Below are 22629 nucleotides of genomic sequence, written 5' to 3' on the forward strand. Positions count from 1 at the left end.
ACCCAGCCAGCATTCATTACACGGTTAACCCCTGAACGACATGGGCTTGAACTGTGCGAGTTAACTTATTGTGCATTGTTTTCAATAAATACTGTAAGCATATCTTCTCTTCCTTATGATTTTCTTAACAAGGTTTTGTTTTCTCTAGCTTACTTCAGTGTAAGTCTATAGTATAAAAAATATATATAACATATAAAATATATAAACATATCAAAATTTGTGGATGCAGGTAAGGTAGAACTTACAGGGAATTTTATAGCACCAAACACCTCTACTAGAAAAGAAGAAAGATCTCAAATAAATGACTTTAAGAAACTACAAAAACAAGAGCAAATGAAACTGAAAGTAAACAGAAGTAAAGTTTCAGGTGGAGATCAAAGGGACCAAAAACAGAAAAATAGAGAAAATTGATGAAATTAAGGGTTAATTCTTAGAGAACACCAATAAAATTTATAAACCTATCCAGGCTGATCAGGAAAGAAAAGAGAAGATACAAATCAACGTTATAAAAAATATGCGTGATGATATCACTACAACATTTATACATATTTAAAAAGGTTACAGGGTACTATTATGATTAATTTGATGCCAATAAATCTGACTGGTTGATGGAAACAAACTACCAAACCTCACTTAAGAATGAAGAGATGATTTGAAGAGCTGTGTAGTAGAGAAGAAAGTGAGTGCTTTTATTACAAATCTTACCACACACACGAAGAAAAAATATTCCAGACTTCACTGGAAAATGTTACCAAACATTTTAAGGGGAAAATAATACCATTTATACAAAAGCCTTTTGGAAAACAGAAGATGAAAACCCATCAACTAATTTTATGAAGCCAGCATTACCCTGATATCAAAATCAGAAAAAGAAAACTACAAGCTGTTATTCCTTGTGAGCACAGATATAAAAATTCAACAAAGTTTTAACAAATCAAATCTGATAACATGAAAATGAGAAAATACCATGACCACGTAGAATTAATCTTAGGAATGCCCTCTGCCTCCGCGCAGAAAATCCCCTTTCTTCATACCCAGCCCCCAGCACCAGTCTGTGGGAACCACTAATACTCTGTCACTATAGATTTGCCTTGTCTGGAGTTTTATATAGATAGAATCCTACAGCATCAATTCTTTTCTAACTGTCTCATTTCAGTTAGTATAACGCTTTTCAGCTTCACCCATGATTTTGTGTTCATCGGCAGATGGCTACTGTTTAATGATGAATTGCTTCATTTTATAAGGGTAAGACACATTTGTTTATCCATTCATCAGTTGAGGTTTGGGTTGTTTCCATTATAAGGCTATTATATATAAAGCTGTAATCATTTTTCATGTATAAGTCTTTGTATGGTCATATATTTTATTTCCTTTGGGAAAATACCTAGAAGGGGTATTGCTGAGTCACACAGTTAAGTGTGTGTTTAGAAAAAGAAAAAGCCCAACTTCCAAAGCAGCTGTTGTACTTCTCATTCTTTAAAAAAGAAAGTATGAGAGTCCCAGTTGCTCTACTTCCTTGCCAACCTTTGCAACCAGGTATTTCTCTTTTATTTTGTGTATGTTCTTCAGTTTTAGCCATTTAGTATCTCCCATGGTTTTAATTTGCATTTCCCTAATAACTAATGATGATGAGCATTGTTTGTGCAAAGTTGTCATCTGTATATCTTCTTTGGTGAAGGTTTCGTTCACATATTTAGCTTGCTTTATTATTATGTTATTTGTTCATTTATTATTGAGTGGTTAAAATATTTTTATAATGTGAATACAAGACCTTTTACTAGATGTATGTTTTAAAATCTATTAATTTGTGCCTTTTCATTTATTTTAGAGTGTCTTCTAAAGAGTTTTTTTCCTTTTTAAAATTTGAGGAAGTCTATAAAATTATCAATTTTTTCTTGTATGGTTTGTGCTCTATGTTTGGTATGAAATGCTTGTCCAATTCACTACCTAGTACTTCCTGTGCCTTCACAGTGAAATGTAGCTGGAGAAAAACATACAACTTGGCTAACTCATCTCATACTATTAAGTCACAATTATATTTTCCTATTCCATTCACTCTCCCAGTATCTCTGACAACTATTCCACTTAGGTTCATCTAGAATCTACCAGTTTCTGCCATCCTAACAGTTAAGCATGTGTAGCTGATGACTTTTAGCTGATGACCTTCTTCCTATTTCACTGAGAAAACAATAACTTCCAGAAATGCCCATCCTGTATATTTGCCCATTTATACCAACTCCTCTTCTGCTGCTGGAAGCATTTATACTCTAGGCAAAGAGTAATTCCAAAATTTATGCACTAGATCCCATTCCCCAACCATTTGTAATTCACGGCATTCACTCTACATTTCTCTCTTCAGAATCATCATCTCTCCTTCTTTACTGCATCATTTCCACCCACATATACACACACTTCCAATTCCCATCTTAATTAAGTCCTTTGATCCCATGCCTCCTCTAGCCACCACCCACCCTATCCTTTTTCCCTGTACAGAAATACTCATTGAGAGGGCAGTTACCAGATCTTTCCTCTCAGCATCATTTGCACCTGTTCCAACCAAACTTTTGCCCTCACTAACCCATCAAAATTGCTCATCAAAATCACCAGATCTGTAGGTCAGTTCTCACTTGTCATCCTTATAACTGACTGTATTTTCATAGTTTTAAAATTCTTATCACATGAAGACTGTGGACTCTTGAGTGGAGATGTTGTATCTCAATTTTCCTATCCTGAATATTAAAAACATTTAATTATATGTGTAACCTTCAAAACATGTCTGTTTAATGAAATGACCAAGGAAACTTCTTTAGTGTCTTGGAAATGAAAGATCAAATTAGTGCAGACAATAATTTAATAATCATAAATTTAGATAAAATCCTGTTGGAAAGTTTACATGAATTTCTGAATACTATTTACCTTCAAGATTCCTTAGATGCTTAGATAGCATAAGAAGACATAACTACAAAGATCACATTTTGAAGACAGATATTCAAAGATTTACATATGTGCACTTAAATTATTCACAAATTTATTTACATTATATCATAAGATATAGTTTATTACAATAAACCTATAAAATGTATGAAGTCCCTTCACATAATTAGAAATAAATTTATCCTATGGATTTATACTGTAAATAATTGAAAATGAAACTGAGAGGCAAGACAAGACTATATTTATTTCTATTCTAAAGAATATTCTTAAAATAAAAGTAGATGCATAAATAATTCATAGTGTTATCTATACAATAGCTAACATGTAAATAGCTAAAATGTGAAATGCAAGTATTTTATATTTTATTTCACCAAATTGCTCATTGTTTTTGTCACTGTTCATAATACATTTATCAAATGAAAACCAAGGCCTTTGGTTCCAGATGAATTTAATTTTCCAAAATGTGATTGTTATTATCTAGAACTTGCCTCAGTTTCCAATGAAAATCACCAATGGATATTGTAAAAGTAAGTTATAGTTTCTTTTCCATTTGTATATCCAATTACCATGTAAGAGATTTAAAAAAATAAAGCTGTAGGTTTCTTAGGACTAATAATAGCAGCTCGGGAACAGAATGGAATGAAATGGATCCATAAACATGTATAACTGCTTCTGTGGGACAGCTTTTCAAAATTGAGTTTGAAAGTACACTAAGTTCGGTGTTTTGGGTCACCTAGGACTCTCTTACTTAACTCATATCAGTGAGAGGTAAAGTGAGCAATATGTCAAACTAACTTGCTCAATTTTCTTTTCTCAACTTTTCTAATGCCCTTTAGGAACACCATTACTGAAAAGCTATTGTTGGCATCTGTAGGATAAAACCTGATTCTGGAAGGCTGGCATTGCAGCAGCCCGGATACCACAGAATTGAAAACTGGATGGCACCAGTTGTTTCATCACACTAAAGGGAAAAATGAGTCTGTTGGTCAGCCATTGTGTGTTGGCAAGGCGAAAAAGCTTCAGAATGGCTTTAGTGGTTGATTTAAAAACTTGTTGAGATTGCTGACTGAAAAATTAACAATTTAATATTTTTACATACTATCTTTCATATATGAAATGTGACAGTTATAAGAAAATAGACCCTAGAATATTGTATTAATCTCATTGAAGCACAGATTTTATTTAAATAAAACATAATGTTGGTAATTTAAAATAATTTAGAAATCTATTCTCTTTAATGTTTTCAATTCAGTACAAATCAAATCTATCACCAAGGGAAATGCATAACTAATGAGAGTCAAATTCTTATCGGTATAAAATAACTAATCTATCTTTTAAATGAACCATGTAGAGACTATATTTCACATGAAAAATTATAAGTTGATATAGGTATCAAAAGCAATTCCTAGAAATACAATTATGTCTGAGGACAACATTTATTCTATAACTTGCCATGATAAATATGATATTTTAATTTTTCTCCACATATCAAATACGCAGTTGTGGTTTTGTCTATTTTCCTTTCATGTGCAGACAAAAAAAAATAAAAAACAAAACAAAACCAAAACTTCTCCTTGTCTCTAAGGACTTTTTATGGCTAGTCAAAGAATTATTTAATATACTGCTGCTACCTTCTAAACTCATTGGAAAAAATATTTTAATCATCTGGTGAAGGAGGAGATCTAGGTTGGAAATAGCTGTTAAATATAAAGAACTGTAAGTAAGCTCAATTTGTTCTAAAACAACCACACAAAACAACAATTTTAAATGAATTCATTTCATGTCAAAAACTGAGCTAATGACTACTTGAATACATCGTGATATTACTTAATTTACAGTATTGATTTACAAAGTGTGTATTCACAAAGCGTATGTTGTCATGGACACGGATAGGAAACAATCAAGTCCTTTTGTGCTATGATCTACGTGCTCTGTGCTCTAATGTTCCGCATGTCTCTCAGCAACACTGGTCGGTAGTTTTGTTCCAACATTTCCATATATTCAAAGTAATCACTCACTCGAAACCCATGCAGTGCTTCTTCCTGTCAAAAAACATAAAGGGAACAGTTCATTTGCTTGGGTACAGACACACAATTCTAAGTTAATAAATTTTAAATAGTTGGTGCATCTCTTTTTTCAGTTATAGGCAAGGAATTCCATGTTGCTAGTAGACGTGTAATTGTTTTCTATTTGATAGGCTGTGTGTGCAGACGATAGCAAGAAACCATGTCCCTATGAAACAAGGTTGTGCGTTTTCAAAAGCAAAAATGCTTTACAGCTAACAAAAAATAAAACAAACTCTTAGATATTTTAGATATCTAAATAGGTCTCAATTAAAGAATGACTGTTTACATTTGTAATTAGTAAAGACCCTAGAGCTTTTCTGCTAAAGAATACTATAATACTGCAAGATACACCTATTTACAGCAATTGTTCACAAAACCTTCAACAGTCTGAGATTCATAATGGTGGTACTACGCATGTCTGTACTGATTTGGAATTTAATGGTTAGTCTTCCAAGAGAGGCACTCAAAAGTAAAAAACAGTAGGGGCATCCATTTAGAATCTTAGTAGCTGTTAGGGAATTCTATGACAGCTAGTATCTTTTAGAATACTGGCTAGGCAGTACCTACCCATCAAGGTTACCAACAACAACAGCAACAAAAATCTGCTGGAAGAAGCTTATGCTTGACTCTGTAATAAGTATTATGTTAGTTTTGGAGGTTATAAAAAATTAGTATAATTCATGCCTTTCTGGAGATTATAGTTTAAAGGTAAAATTACTAGAAGAAGAAGAAGAGAGGGAGACAGGAACAGAGAGTCTATTCAAACAAATAAATGATGAGAATTGCCCAAAACTATGGAAAGAGCTAGATCCTCAAATCCAAAAAGCAAGCAGAACACCTAGTTACCTCAATCCAAAAAGGCCTTCTCCATGCACATTGTATTAAAACTGGCAAAAATTATTGACAAATAAAGAATTTTCAAGGCAGCCAGGAGAGAGAAGAAAGTAGCTTATACAAGAATGCCCACTAGGTTATCATCAAACTTCTTACGAGAAACTCTACAAGCCAGAAGAGAGTGGAACCAGCCAAATGGGAGATGATATTTTCTAACAGCAGCTCTGATAAGGGGTTAATATCCAAAATACTCATATATAAAGAACTCATACAACTCAACACCAAAATAACCAATTAAAAAATGGGCAGAGGACGAACAGATATATGAAAAGATGCCCAACTTCACTAGCTATTAGGGAAATGCAAATTAAAACTATGATGAGACACCACCTCACACCTGTTAGAATGGCTTTTATCAACAAGGCAAGCAATAACAAGTGTTGGAGAGGTTGTGGAGAAAAAGAAACCCTCATTCACTGCTGGTGGGAATGTGAACTGGTAGAGTCACTATGGAAATCAGCATAGCAGTCCTCAGAAAATTAAGGAGAGGTACCACAGCAGCCAGAAATCCCATTTCTGGGCATTTATTTGAAAAACTTGAAAATATTTGCAAAAATAAGTATGCCCTGATATTCACTGTAGCACTATTTATGTGGCCATGGCATGGAAACATTCGAAGTGTCCTTTGATAGAGGACTGGATACAGATGATGTGATACATATATACTATGGAATACTATTCAGCCATAAGAAAAGATGAAATACTGCCATTGGTGACAACAAGGATGGACCTTGAGAATATTATAGTAAGGAAAGCAAGTCCATCAGAAAAAACTAGAACCACATGATTTCACCCATATGTGGAACAGAAAAATGAAACTCACAGACACAGACAACAGTGTGGTGGTTACCAGATGGAAGTGGGGTTTGAAGGACAGTAAAGGGTTAGGATGAGGGTTAGTAAAGGGTAAAGAGGACCAGATAAATATATGATGTTGCAAGACAATTTGAATTTGAGTGGTGGGCACACAATGTAATATACATATCATGTATCATAGAAATGTATACTTGAAACCTCTATAGTCTTATTAACTAATATCACAAGGAAAAGAGTAGGGTAAGTCCCTTTGAGTGGGTTATATTGGAATAAAGAATTGACTCTCACTAATAATCATCAGAAAATAATATAAAATAAATGTTTATCACAAAAGGTGTAGAATTTACTGTACACTGAAGTCATTTAACAAAGCATTTGTGTTAATGTCAAATTTCATGTTAGAAGCAACAAATCACATCACAATAGTCACATGAGAGAAGGAGTTTTGTGAACACATGTCTGCTCTCCCTAGACACGAACTTTTGTGTGTTGTGTCTGACCTGGAGTATGAAAAAGGACCTTCTCATCTGATCAAAGGGGCAGAAACACAACCTGCAAGTAATACTGCTTCTAGGACATCCATCCTGGAGTACTTGGTAAAATCAGAAATTCTTGGAAGTCCTATCTCCAAAACTTTTGAATCCTGAATTTGGCATACTGGATTCAAACTTCAAAGTTAACAATTTTACATATTCCAAAAGTTTCAAGCTCCTTGAGAATTTGTACTGAAATCTGACAACTCAGTACTCTGTCATGAAAATTCCATCTTAAATGGTCTGGGAAGGAATCTAGATAAATCAATTTTAATAAGTTCCCTTGTTATTCTTAGGATTAAGAAAGTTTAAATAGATGTGTAGTTCTGGATAAAATATGAAGTTCTCAAATATTTAGGATACAGTAAGTGGTTCTTAAAAATTTTTAACTCAGCTGAAGAGTTCATGGGCATATGTGATGACTAGGAAGATGATTTAATCTTGGCTGGGTACATAAAGAAATAGACCTTGATCAGATACAATGTAAATGAATGTTCCTGACATAGAATTGGACATAATACCTGTTCCTAACATAATACCTGGAGACATAACGCCAGGTATTACTATGATATCAAATACTAAGATATCTTGGAGTAGGAGGGGAAAAAATGGGAGCAACAGTTTATAGTCTAGCTATGGACTTGGTAGAAAACTGTTTCTTTTGTTGTATTCTCTATATGTCTTATTTCTTAAGAACAAGGAGATAGATGGGAGAGGCATGGAACAGGAATGTAGAAATGCAAAAAAAAATTTTAAGTGTGCCACAAGATGATGTTTTAGAAGTACTTTATAGATATCATCTAATTTTATTCCTCAACAACCTAATGTAATAGGTATTATTTCATGCCCAATCATACAAATGAAAAAACTGAGGCGCAGAGAGGCTAAGCAACATTCCCCAGCTCACAGTTAGTGAAAGAGCCAGAATTCAAGTGACCTCAACTTATATTCAGGACAATGCAGAAAATATCGGTATATCTGTAAACGACAGTTGACAAAGTACTGAACATGTTTCATCTATCCCCTCAGTGAGTGAACTATTTTTATTATTATGTACACTTTTGTTTTTCAAAGCTTAGCATTCAATTGATTTCTCCGTCTAATCACCATTTCTTAGCTTGTCAACATGTTCTGGAGCAACAGCTGTAACAGCAACACACACAAAAAATTCCTCTTGACAATTAACTGGTTGGGTTGAAATTAATCTGATTTTTTCATAATTATAAATTGATTTTGCCATAATAGGCAAGAATATGCAAGGTTTAGCTGAAGCATTTTAATTAAGTATTTTGAGCCTTCATAGCCTTTCTCTGGAAGGCAATTCTTTTCCTAGCCTGGCATTTCAGTGACATTTGTCCCCAGGTTGAATTCACAAACTAAAAATCAAGATCACTGCCAGCCTATTAGCATGCTAGAGAGGGATGAATACAGCCAGCCAGCTAAAACAGAGGGTCCTCTGAAATTACTATTAAACTAACTCTCACCAAACATGTGTCTGTATCTGTGTCTTCTGCTTCTCTGCGTGTGAGTGTGAGTGTGTGTGTGGGAGAGAGAGAGGAGGGGACAGAATGACTGCATTACCAAAAAGACAACTTTAGACTTTCAAGCGTGCTAAGATATTTGAGAATATTTATTTTGTTGGATGTTTTTCTCTCTGGAAGTTTGATGCCTCCAGATTTTCTGAACCATCATCTGTCACAGATAAAAATGTTCAGAATCCCAAGAACAAGGACTAAGCTTGCCTTCAGCATGCCTTCAGAAGCTGCCACCTTGCTTGGTACTAACGTATTAATCACCATAGTGTGGGAATAATGCATTTAGCTGCTCAGTTATCCAACCCACATTTTTGTTTTGTCTGCAAATACGGTGAAAAACTCAGACCATACCTTGCTTATATGAACATATGATATTCATCTAATGATTTAGTGGTTTAATCAACAGAGAAAAAATACTTTTGTTTGTTGTTTTGCTTTTTAGTAAACCTGGGTTGCCCACTAGTGTTCACCACCTTCTGGTCTAAGAAATTCCAAGTAGTCTTTGAAATATATTGACTGATCATAAAGAATTATCCAGTGGGCTATTACAAGGGTAGACAATGAGTCTAGTCTCTCAATTAACTGATTTACAACAGTGAACTGAAACCCAAATGAAGACACGTGGGTTGGTATTTTCTTTAAGCTTCGATCATGCCACTTTCTGTCAATACCTGAAACTTAACCCAGGAAGAGAATTCATATTTTCAATCTTCTGGAACCACCTCATCTGAAGTTTCTCAGAATAACTGATACTCATGAAACACTTATGTTTATGGTTTTTCAACATTTTGGAAACTAATTCAATTGGGCCTAATTATTTGAACTTATTTACAAGTCAGATGTTTGCTTTATCTACTTTTATATAATAATTCAATTTCCTTTTAAAAAGTAGTTTTATTACCAAAGAAGTATGAGCCCATTCTTCAAAAACAAAAAAGTCCACATAAATACGTGCAAATATATAAAACAAGTAAAAGTTTCCTACTCTACTTCATCTCCTTTCTTCTCAGAAGCAATCATTATTAAATATGTTGAGTCAGGGAATAAAACATAAGTTAAAAGGATATTATTATGGATGTGACAGGTCTAACATGGAGAATTGTTGACAAGGTTTGTTTTTTTCTCTCTCTCTTAGAGTACAATGCTGAGATTTTGGGTCAGAAAGTATAAAACATAATTTCAAAGGTTTAATCCCTATAATTATAGTTAAATAAGTAATTTGTAAATCATATAGCTATTCCTGACTTCAGGGATGTTCTGAGGGCTATATAAAAATTACTTTATTAACCAGAATCCCATCACTGGTGAATGTCAATAAGTGGAACATGGTATACATAAACTTATGTACTCTGCAAATGAAACAAGACTTAATAGAGCAGCTAAAGGGTTATGTAAATACATATTTAAATAAACTACACTAGAATTTATCTCACAAAAAGAAAACTGCCCACCAAAAGAGATCAGTGACGTTGACACCACCTGCTGAAAAGCAAACAAAAAGTGAAGTGAAGTCAGTATTCGAGGGGCATTTTTCTAATCCCTCAGATGACTGCAAACAGCAGGAGTAAGAAGTAAGGTTTGTTCCAGGACAAGTACTAACAATTAATTCTTTGCCAGCACGTCCTTAATTTGGATTTAAACCAATTCAATTAAAATTTTAGTGATTTAAATAAGACTTAGTTGGTAAAGATAATGTTTTTCCCCCCATTTAAAAACTGTTTAATTTTAAATTGATAGCATTGTGCCTAGAGCACATTAGAGTTTGGGACACATTTAAGGAGGTCATGATTTGCAAACTCCATCACAATGTTCCTGTCGTTATTGAAGAAAGAGATGAAACTGAATAATCACCACTGTTATCAGATTTAAAGATGATGAATATGAAGACACCCTTCTGGCAGGGAGGGGCATACGTAACAATCATTCGAAGAATTTTGTAATGATTGTTATTCAATGTGAATAAAACTAAATTCATTCACCTTTCCCTTTATATTTACTTACAGTCTTTGATTATTCTAGCAACAAGTATTTATTGAGCACCTACTATGTACTGGGTACTGTTCCAGGCATTGAAAATGCATTAGTTAACAATATAGACAAAATCAAGTTCTTGTGGTGCTTACCCATTATACTGGGGAAGAGTGACAAAAATACATATAAAACAATTTCAGCTAGTGACAAACTGTAAGAAAAACTAAAGTAGGATAAGAGGTTAGAGAATTATTGGTTAGGGATACACAAATATAAGAGTTTGGGGAAATTTCAGACTCTGAAACCTCCATAAATGACCATGCAGCTGACAAAAATATCCCTTACTGAAAAATAATTCATATTTTGCCCTCAACATAATTCCCATTTACTTAACCACCCCTGTACTACAAATGCCCTTTTGCAGGTCATTTTTTTTCTACCTAAGTTTTTCTCCTACATGTCCAATCATTGTCTTGGTATACTTTTTCATTACGAATTTTTCTAAAACCATAATTCCAGTAATATATGTAGGAAATTTGAGACCTTTTGAATTCTGTACTTACAAAATAAAAGTTCTTGACAGTTTGGCTATCTTAAGTAATCAATGCCATTTATTTACAGAAAATCATCATTAAATGGAAAATAACTCAGACAATATGTAATGGTAAAGAAATAAAGACGAAATTCGTTTACACAGAAATTAGTCATTGACTAGAGAAAAATTAGCAAACGCCAGATATGGGTATTGGTGTACGGAAGTCAATGTGTACCTGTGGGAAGGGAAACACACTTAAATCCAAGGAAAGATTTTAACTTAAAACAGAGTTGGACAGCCACCACAAATTGCACACAGGGGTGTATTTATATATCATACATTTCCTAAAGTCCAGAGCTTCGAAAGTCTTATTATTGTGAACAAAAAGGTAACCAACTATGTCTTGTTTTAAAATATTAACTTATATATTGTAATGACTTTTTAAAAAGCATATTATGATAGAATAATATTTTAAGAAACCCTTTTACAAAAATTAGAAGTTTAGAAAAACATAGAATATAAAGGTATAATAAGTTGTATTAAGTGTTTTTTTTTAAAGTACCAAACCTCTGTATTAACACAAAACTTGAACTTGGACTAAAAATAAGATATAGAATATAAAAACAATAAGTCTCCTTTGGCATAGCACACTAATTAAAAGCAAAGTTCTGGATCCAGACAGCCTAATTTCACATTCCAGCTCCATCACTCTCTACTTGTATAATTTTGAGCAATTTACTTAATTTGGTGGCTCAGTTTCCTCATCTCTAACATGAGGATGATAATAGTACCTTCCTCCAAAGGTAGTTTTTAGGATTAGATGACTGTCTGGAAAAATATCATTCATTAAGCACCCCATCAAAGTTACCTATTAAATCTTAACCATTTTCCCTTTACATATAAAAACACTTACTTTTAGAAAAACCTGCAGATCTTGAGTCTGAGTGTGTTGTAGAATGTCTTGTTGCAGATGTCTGAATATAGCTATACAGATATACACTTGATAATCAGGACCAAGGAAAACACAAGTGGCAATATAATGGCAGATTTCTATCCAATCTAAATAATTCCAAAAACACTGAGTTATCCATTGGAGACAAATCTAGAAAAAAAAAAGTCAGTTCATTAGAAAGTTTGTAACACCATTATTTGATTTCCAAAAAACAATAACCAATAATACATACAAAACCAATGAAGAGCTCAGCATTCAGTGAAAATGAAAAACATTCTGCATCTGAGTCTAACCAGGATGCTTCATCTATTTACTCAGTGCATGAAAAAACTGTCATGTCCTTGGGACTCAGGACATGAGGTCAACTGATGATGCTCATGCTGCTCAAATACCTATTGCTCAATGCCTTCTCTGCTCATCTTGTCTTCTCCTACTGATAACACCAGTCTGCTCTCTACAGATACTATTTTAAATCAGAAATGGAAGTTTTTTCCTGTCCCACCTATAATCACAGATGTGTAATTATGCAGATGACAGATTGCTAAATGTTACATTAATGCAAATGGACTCTTGCTGAATCAGAAAACAATTTAAACCAAACAGAATTATATAACATAAAACCTGAGAGCTAATGTAGAGAATATTTAAAAATGAGACTTTAAAAACAGTAATTTTTGTTACTTTTTGAATCACATTTGTTCAGGTTATAAAAGAGATAGATGTCCATTGTGGAAAAATAGTAAAGTTTAAGAAAAAGAAAATAATCACACAGAGATTAACATTGTTAACATTTTGGTACATTAATGTTATGAATTGAATTGTGTATTCCTGCAAAAAGCATGTCTAAGTCCTAACCCCGGTACTTGTGAATGTGACATTATTTGGAAATAGGGTCCCTACAGAAGTAATCAAGTTAAAATTAGGTCAAGTTAAAATTAGGGTGAACCCTATTCCGATACTGACTGGCAACCATACGAAAAGAGGAAATTTGGACAAAGAGAGACACACACAGAGGGAAGATGTTGGAAAGTCACACACAGAAAACGTCACACATGAAGAAAGATGACTGATCTATCTACAAGCCAAGAAAAATCTAAGGCTACTGGAAACTAGGAAAGAAACACCAAACTTTACCCTTCATGTGTTCAGAGGGGACACAGCCTTGCCAACACTTTGATTTTGATTTCTGGCTTCCAAAATTGTGAGACAGTACATTTCTGTCATTTTAAGTGGCCTAGTTTATAATACCACAGTCTTGGGAAATCAAGGCAATTAACTGGTTTCCAATATTTCAGTTTTCATAAATGAGCAACACATTACCACTGAAGAAAGACTTCTTTAATTGAACCTATATTTTCCTATAGTTTTATGACTTAGGGGGGTAGGAACAGATGTGGTAGCTTATATCAATTTATCATAAACACAAAAGATACAGAGATACAATTTTTCTTTTGTTGTATCATTTTGTTCTTTTAAAAATATATTCTTGAATAGTTTCCAAAATTTGTTTTTATATCCTCGATTCAATTTGGGGGGATGCTGATTCTGCTTTTCACTGCCTTTAATGTGGCATATTAGTTTACCAGGACTGCCATGACAGAGTACTGGAGACTGGGCAACTCAAACAACAGGGCTCTATCTTCCCACCATTCTGGAGAAGTCCAAAATCACGGTGTTGGCCGGGTTGGTTTCTTCTGAGGCCTATCTCTTTGGCTTATAGATGGCAGCCTTCTTTCATATTTTCACATGGTCTTTCCTCTACATGTCTGTGTACAAATATGCTATTCCTATAAGGACACCACTCCTACTGGATTAAGGCACACCCGAATGACTTTGTTTTTACACAATTACCACCTTTAAAGACCTTATATCTAAATAGTCATCTGCTGAGGGTTAGAACTTCAACAGATGAATGTGGAGGGACACAATTCAGCCCATACTAGATGATATCATTGCATTTTTGTTTTCCATACATCATGACTCATGGCAGCCATTAACCCTTAAATGTCAGCCGGTATGGACACATCTTTTCATCTCCTGCTCATATTTCCTGTTTCATTATTGATAATGTCAACTCTATAAGACCAAATATTTTCTACTGTTTTTTATTGTAATTCTGTCCTCAGGTATAAAATTTTCCTTTACAAAATTAGGTTCCTTTCTACTATGCTTCAAATCTTTTCATAGAGCTCATGAAATAACTTAGTATCGACTTAAAATATGTCTACAAATGTATAATATTTGTCAATAGGCAGGATATATTTCATTTCCTTTGGTGCCAACTTTACTGTTCACTTGACTTTGATAGGATTCTTTCCCCAGACCTCCCTCAACCTGGAGGGTCAGTTGGCATGCAGAGTTCATTACCAAACTTCTACTGCCCACCAAATATCCATATGATGTGGCTCTACTGGACTGCAGAGAAAAAAAAATGCCTCCTCTCCCACTTGACTAGATAGGTTGGAGGATTTAATGGTTCTAAGACTGAAAGCCATACTTTTCATTCCTTTAAAGCACTGTTGCCAGGATTCTCTCTGTCTCTGTTTGTTGCTGCAGCTACTAATGCCAATCAACTTAAGAGCGGGTTGTGTTAATGAAAATGAGAATCTCTGGATGAATGAAGGAGAAACACCTGAAGAGTGGAAAGTAGTACAAATAATCTCTGCAGCCAGAGAGAGCAGTTCCTAGGTGTGAGTTTCAGGGATTAGCAAGGAGACAAAGATGAAAGGGGTCACAGGTTCTGTCCATCCTTTTCTAGTTGGCCTTACTTTTCTACAGGTTGAACAGTGAGAAACTACTGCTCACAGACTCATTTTAACCTTTAAATCTACCAACTTTATATGTTCCAACAAATATATCTGAAGTTACAATGTATGTAGAGAGATAGTTATCCATCTGCCTTTACCCAGATTGGTTAAAAGAAAATCACCCCAGAATCTAACTAATAATCCCAGTAATAACTAATTCCAGAACCTGCAATTAGTTATTTATTATATAGTTTCTAATACTGTTGCAATTTTCTGGCATTTACATAAATTCAAGCATTGTTTTCTTCCATTTAATGGAGATATATAGCTGTATTTTCTATGTATGGGAAATCTAGGAGAGGAAAATGAGAAAAAACTGAAAGCACTTTGAAAATATATATGCTATGTATATGTTATTCTATAACAAAGATACAGATGTCTAGTATTCAATTAAAATATTTATTGAGTATCTAATATACAAGATTATAATTTTTTAAAAACTTTTTTTTAAGATTTTATTTATTTATTTTTAGGGAGGGAAAGGACGGGGGAGGAGAGAGACAGAGAGGGGGAGAGAGAGAGAGAAACATCAATATGTGGTTGCTGGGGATTATGGCCTGCAACCCAAGAATGTACCCTGGCTGGGAATCGAACCTGGGACACTTTGGTTCCCAGCCTGAGTTCAATCCACTGAGCTATGCCAGCCAGGGCTTAGATTATAATTTTTAAGTGAACAAAAGGTCCCTGTTCTTAGGGACCTTACACTTAAAGGGGAGGCATGCATTTTTTAAAGAATTCAACCCTCCTGACTTGGCAGAAATTATATCTCCTATTGTTATTATATGTATGAGATACTTAGGAATTATTAAATTGTAATAGAATTCTAAAACACTATTGCCCTGGTAGAGTGCTGAACTATGAGTCACAATTTTTAATCCTTGAGCAAGTAACTTTTCCATCTTTATAAAATGCGAGGGTCTGCAAACCAGCTGATGGTCCGGCATTCTCACAGGATGAAGGAATTAGTTAAGTGCCCAATTAGGCAGGATAAACTCTTTCTTTAACATTTTTATTACGTAATTTTAAAAATACGTATATATGAAAATTGTATAGGAACCAGATCTAACACAGCTTCAAAATTTTGATTAGTTGATAGGTTCCAAGTCCATTTTTCTCTATAGGTTCCCTCTCTTTAGTGGCTATAAGTTTTGTCTTTGATTATTTTAAAACACATTGAAAAATCTCAGTTATCAATGGTATCAGTATAACTTTTCATTTCATTTATCATGCAAGAAAAAATAATCTCAGAATAATACCAATCCTACCACGAACAATGTGATTACTCAAAACACAGCATTTTTCCTGTTCTTTTGTCATCAGATGGCATGTCACTAGGCATGTACAGTCAAATGACAGCGCTTTAAAGTGCTTCCCATGGGCTTAGCCCATCGAGTGGGTGCTATTAGGTTCATCTGTTCAGTGTGACTGTATGTTCTTAATTTATTCAGTTGGTTATTTATATGTACTTATGTTATTACATAAAATCTTAAAATGATTTGAAAGTAAAAATATGAAGCAAGGAATATTTCGTGGTTTTTCAGCTCATTCCTTCTCTATCATAAAAGCCAACATTGTTAAAATATGGTACGCTTATTCATGTTTTTAAAATAAGCACATTTGAATCCCACCTTTTCTTATATAAATGATAACATAACACAAATTCTTTTCGTCCTCCTTTTTCTCACTTAACAAAAAGATCCCATATATTATTCCACGACAATATACAAAGAGAGTTTTCACTCATCTTTACAATTGCATAGTATTCCACTGTGGATAAAACATTATTTATTCAACCAAATCCCTATTCATAGACATCTTCATTGTTTCTAGTCATTTGCTACTATAAATAGTGCTATAAAAACATATTTGTATGCATTTATTTTCAAAATTTTCTCAATGTATCTTTGGGATAGACTTCTATAAACAACATTGCTGGGTTAATGGGTAAATGCACATGTGATTTTGCTAGAAATTGCCAAACTCCTTCTTATACATCTCAAAAATATGCAATGTTATATATTTTTAAGAAGCAGTTGAGTCCTCATATTTGTTGAAAAATAGTCATTTATAAAATGGTTTACAAAGAAAGTGAAACAAACTTTTGTTTTTCTAGTAAACCAATGTTCTTTAGACCTAATTATACTTTAAGACACTTAAATGGCTTTTTTAGGTTTATAAGGAAGAAAAATCACTTGTACAATATATATCAAAATGTACCATAGCCTTCCTAGGAAATTTTCTCTTTGATCATACTTAAGCTTATGCCAAAGAACATTAAGATGCAACACTGAGATAAACATAATTATTTTATCTGAGGTAAATTATTCTCATAGGTATGGAGACTTAATAATCTTCAAAGCATTCCATAAGAATTAAGCAAAAAAAAAAAAGTGAAGAAGAATTCCTTACAGATACCTGAATAAGCCAAAGTATGTATGATTTAAATGATTGACTTTTATGATTCAAAGACACTATCTATTTTTAACAACTATTCTGGTCTTATTGTATTTGCTCTCACCATAGAAATAATTACTAAAGTAAGAAGTAAAACTAATTTCAAAATCAAATATGTAGTTTTAAGAGAAGTCCTCATTATCAGGATAAGCTAGTAAAGATGGAGCACAGGGAGGGAGAAGATATCTCAAGTGGCAACATCAGCCACGTGAGTCTGAGAGGCAAAGCCCCTTGGGACTCGTTTCTCAGTCTGACTCTGAACAAGGGGCATTCCTAGCCTTGACATTCTGCTTTGCCTTCGTACACTTTTACATTTTCATAAAGTACTGTCACGATATATGAAATGATAAAATAGTAATCTATAATTCTGCTTTTGTGGTAGTGGTGGTGGTAGAGACCCAGCAAAAGAGAAAAACCCAGAGGTTTTTCTAGAGTGTATTCAGAAAATTATCCACGTTAGCCCACTTGCTAACACAGACTACAATAATCAATAATATGCCAAATGATGTCCCAAAGGAATTACAAGAGATAAAGGATTAAAGACATGCGGTACTTCTTAAACCAAGGAAGTTAATAAAATTCAATAAGGAAAGTTCTGTAAAATTGGTCAAAAAGTTAATTAGAAAAAACGACTTTCTGTTCATTTAAGAAGACTATATATCTGAATTTCTATTTCCTTTCCAATCTCAATTACTCTTAGAAGAAACTGTAATCAACAAATATGTATTTCTGACTTTATATTTTTGTATTCTAGTTGAGCTTGTTATTTTTACTGCAGTGAGCTGCATATTTTATTCAGCAACCTACCCACAAATCCTTCATTAATCAACCAATCCCAATCCCTTTGTGTCTAGAAATTAACAACTTCAAAAAGCACTGCTTCTAATTAGTTCAAAATGAATAAGCTTTGAAATACAAAATTTGTATCCAAACAATTACTTAAGCACACATACCCATCTAGTTAATTAAAAGTAGTTTACATATTTTATAATTACCAGTAAAATGGCAAAATAATATCAACAAAGCAATGATATATACTTTAGACACAAAATAACTAGTTCACAAAGGGAGCCATTAAAAAGCATTTTTACATTAGATAATTTAAGAAACATAATATTACTGCTGAGAAATAATGCAGTGGTTTTTATTAGATAAATCTGCTTGTTACATGCAAGCAGTTTCAAATTGATAAAGATAACACAATTGATAAAGACTTGTCAAATTGATAAAGAGATGACAAAATGATAGATACAAAATTGATACAGTGTGGCCTGATGTATTGCAAGTTTTCCCCACAGTCTTTGGTAGTCCATTTTGAAATTAAAAGGATATGTCAAGAGCTATTAAATGATTGGAAGTATTAGACAACACACAACATATCAATCACAACTAGAATGGCGAAAAGGAACTCTCAGGAACAGATTGCTCCACAACTTCAATTTTTAGAAGAATTGAAATAATGTATTATTGAGCTTATATTAAATATTTAAGTAACTATGTCCAAACAAAGTTACCATTTTGTAATTCAAATTTCCCGGGAGTGTTTTAGGTACATACACAGTAAGAGCTACAATCAGCTGATAAAGAGTGTTCCTTTCCACTACATGTAATTCCTTAATTAGGCTTCTAATTAATTTCAGGAAATTTAAAACAACAGGTGGAGTAACCTGGTACAAGTAAATGTAACAAATGACATAAGGGCTCTTCAAAGTAAGTATAAAGACGGGTCATAACATTAAAAAGAGCTACTGTCTAATTAAGAGGCAAATGTTTCTGGTAGGACAAATCCAAGGCAATGAAGGATAGTCTACCAAGCATGACACATAAACAGATCAAATAAGCTCCAAGATCAAGATAATCTTAACCATAAACTTGCGGCTCCTGCCATGTGACCATACACACAACTCTAGGCCCTAGAAAAATCGTGAAAACTTCTTAGATCCCAAAAGCAGAAACACAGCTCTAGGCTTTCTTGTTAGGTAAGATACAGTATCTTATCATTTGCTTATGATGGCCATTCTCATCCATGTGAAGTGATATTTCATTGTGGTTTTAACTTGCATCTCTCTGATGGCTAGTGATGCAGAGTATCCTTTCAGATATCTTTGTGCTCATCGTTGACAAAACAACAACAAGAAGTGGTGGCCAGGTTGCGAAGACAAGGGAACCCTGGTGCACTGTTGGCGGGAATGCAGACTAGTGCAGCCCCTCAGGAAAACAGTATGGAATTTCTTCAGAAAACTAGAAATGGAACTGCCATTTCACCCAGCAATTCACTGCTGGGATTATATCCTACGAACCCTGATATATCAATTCAAAAGAACCTATTCACCCCAATGTTCATAGCAGCACAATTTACAATAATAGCCAAGTGCTGAAAGCAACCTAAGTGCCCATCAGTAAATGAGTGGATCAAAAAACTGTGGTGCATCAATACAACAGAATACTATGCAGCAGAAAGAAGAGCTCCTACCCTTCATGACAGCCTGGATAAAACTAGAGACTATTCTGCTAGAGAAATAAGCCAGACAGTGAAAGACAAATACCGTATGATCTCACCTATAAATGGAACCTAATCAACAAAACAAGCAAGCAAAATATAACCAGTGGCATTGAAATAAAGAACAAACTGACAGTAACCAGAAGGGAGGGGAGACAGAGGTAATGGGAGAAAGAAGGTGAAGGGTCATCAAGGAACATGTATAAAGGACCCATGGACAAAGCCAAAGGGGGGAAGGATAGAGGGTGGGAGATAGGGGTGGGTAGGGTGGGGGAAAGCAGTGGTGGGAAGATGAAGACAACTGTACTTGAACAACAATATAAATAAATAAATACAATAAATGAAATCTGAAGTAAAGCAACTCATTAAACAATAAATCAAGATTATACTGAAAAAATAAAAATAAAATAAAAATTTAAAAAGATACAGTATCTCACATACCAGACACTCAGTGTTGATACAAATTACTGCCCTCAGTTACTTAATCCTTAAATTTGCCTTCTGAAGCAAATATTATCTCCATTAAAAAGCCTAATGTCATAGACTTTCAAAATAGCTACACCTTTGAATAGTTGAACTTGAATTCAAATTCTGTGAATGCCAGACGTCTACTATAAAGTAAAGCTATATATTCTAATAGATGCAAGAAAAAGAAGCCAGTTTAGGAATTTAAACACAAAAGTATAAATACTTACAAAAATGATCTTATTAATTTAAATGTATTTCTTATATCTGATAAGAGTGTAATTTTCTTTAAAGACATCGAAGTCTGGGAGTTGAGGAAACATCACTCCCTTGTGGATTACCTGTGATGGTGCAAAACCAGACATGTGGAAAGCTGAAAACACAAGTGGCACCTCTGCCTTCAGGAGCATTTCAACATAGTGAGTGCTGCAAAAATACACAGGATGGATGCCAGATTCTATTGTGTCAACAGGGAGGTACCTCTGCATAAAAAAGAAAAAATTGAGAATTAATGAATGTGCAGCTAAAATAATCAAACATCCAAATCTTTTGCTTTGAATTGCTACTTCAAAATTGTGGTCTCATAACAAGTTATGCAAATATTAAGTTACATAAATTTAAGAGTCAGGTGTTAAACACTGTAGAAGGCATAAATTTCAGTAAATGTAATATGATATACCTTCCAAGACGCAGTAATATAGTTGACACTTTGTAATTTTGGCAACTTCAAGTTTGTGAAATGATGGGGGTGGGTGTTGTATGAAAGAATAAATACACGAGTGCGTACATGTGTAATAAATGCTTTACTTTTTAATACTATGCATATTTCAATACACTAACTATTCTTGGCTTTGTCTAATGATTCCATAATATGAAAAAGTTTTCCTGGCTGGCATAGCTTAGTGGATTGAGCGTGGGCTGCAAACCAAAGCATCGCAGGTTCGATTCCCAGCCAGGGTACATGCCTGGGTTGCAGGCCATGGCCCCCAGCAACTGCACATTGATGTTTCTCTCTCTCTCTCTCTTTTTCTCCCTCCCTTCCCTTTCTAAAAATAAGTAAATAAAATCTTTAAAAAAAGTTTTAACTTGTCAATTCTTAGAGATATTTGCCTATCCCCCTTTTTCTACGTTAATGTTAACCCAACTATAAACTTTTGTAACTAATAACTGTAATTAAGTACTCCATTAGAAATTCACCTCTAAAAGTGGGGAAAAATACATAATGCATTTACATCAAAGTTTTCAGGCCAGTTATACATATAATTATATGTAAATATAAATATATATACTATATAAAATGTACACTTATATTTTATATGTATATGTCTACATACTATATATGTGTGGATAAACAAAAATATTTACAGACTTGTATTTCTCAGCAATTTCTTAAAAAATGTGATTTTTTTTAATTTAGCTCTTAGATACAATTTATTATCATAAATGTTCTATAATGAGTATTACTATAAACCCAACATTTAATCACAATAATTTGAACAAAGAATAAACTTGAAGATATAAATTAATGTCAAGAAAAACTCTTAGATTAGCAATTATATCCTATAGGCTTATAATAAAAATAGATAAATTAGATCTGAAGAATACATAATTAAGAAAGTTTCAGAAAAGCATTTTATGTTCTGGCCTTTACTGGGCAACTCTTCCTTTTAAACATTTAAAAAAAAATATATATATATATATTATTGATTACGCTATTACAGTTTTCCCAATTCTTTCCCCTTTATCCCCCTTCTGCCCTGCACCCCCCAAATCTCCAGCATTCTCCCCCTTAGTTCATGTCCATGAACTAAGTTCTTTGGCTTCTCTGTTTTCTATACCATTCTTTACCTCTACCCATCTATTTTATCTCTGCACCTTCCTTCCCTCTCCCTCCCCTCCCCTTCCCTGCACCTTCCTTCCCCCTCCCTCCCCTCCCCTTCCCTACTGATAACCCTCCACGCAATCATTTCTCTGATTCGTTTCCTCTTCTAGGTGTTTGCTTAGTTTTTGTTTTTTTTTCTAGATTCAGCTGTTGACAGTTGTGAGTTTGTTGTCATTTTATTATTCATAGTTTTTGATCTTCTTCTATTTCTTAGATAAGCCTTTTAAATCTTTTTAATAAAAGAAAGTTAATACTTTTAAATTAAAACAAATCAAACTCACATAA

At 33.7% G+C, this 22629-nt stretch overlaps 1 protein-coding gene across 1 annotated transcript in view; it reads right to left on the reverse strand.

The window, feature by feature from the left end:
- Positions 1 to 2835: 2835 nt before the first annotated feature.
- Positions 2836 to 22629, reverse strand: part of TBC1D32 (TBC1 domain family member 32) — a 176438-nt gene continuing 156644 nt past the window's right edge. The window contains exons 32-34 of the mRNA XM_045843791.1: positions 20804 to 20944; positions 12198 to 12386; positions 2836 to 4976 (exon numbers count right to left, since the gene is read on the reverse strand). Coding sequence (XP_045699747.1) covers positions 4857 to 4976; positions 12198 to 12386; positions 20804 to 20944 — 450 coding nt within the window. The 3' untranslated portion in view covers positions 2836 to 4856. The remainder of the gene's footprint in view (positions 4977 to 12197; positions 12387 to 20803; positions 20945 to 22629) is intronic.

This window comes from Phyllostomus hastatus, unplaced genomic scaffold, assembly GCF_019186645.2.
Source record: "Phyllostomus hastatus isolate PE091 unplaced genomic scaffold, TTU_PhHast_1.1 phas_contig_40, whole genome shotgun sequence".
Classification (NCBI taxonomy): domain Eukaryota; kingdom Metazoa; phylum Chordata; class Mammalia; order Chiroptera; family Phyllostomidae; genus Phyllostomus; species Phyllostomus hastatus.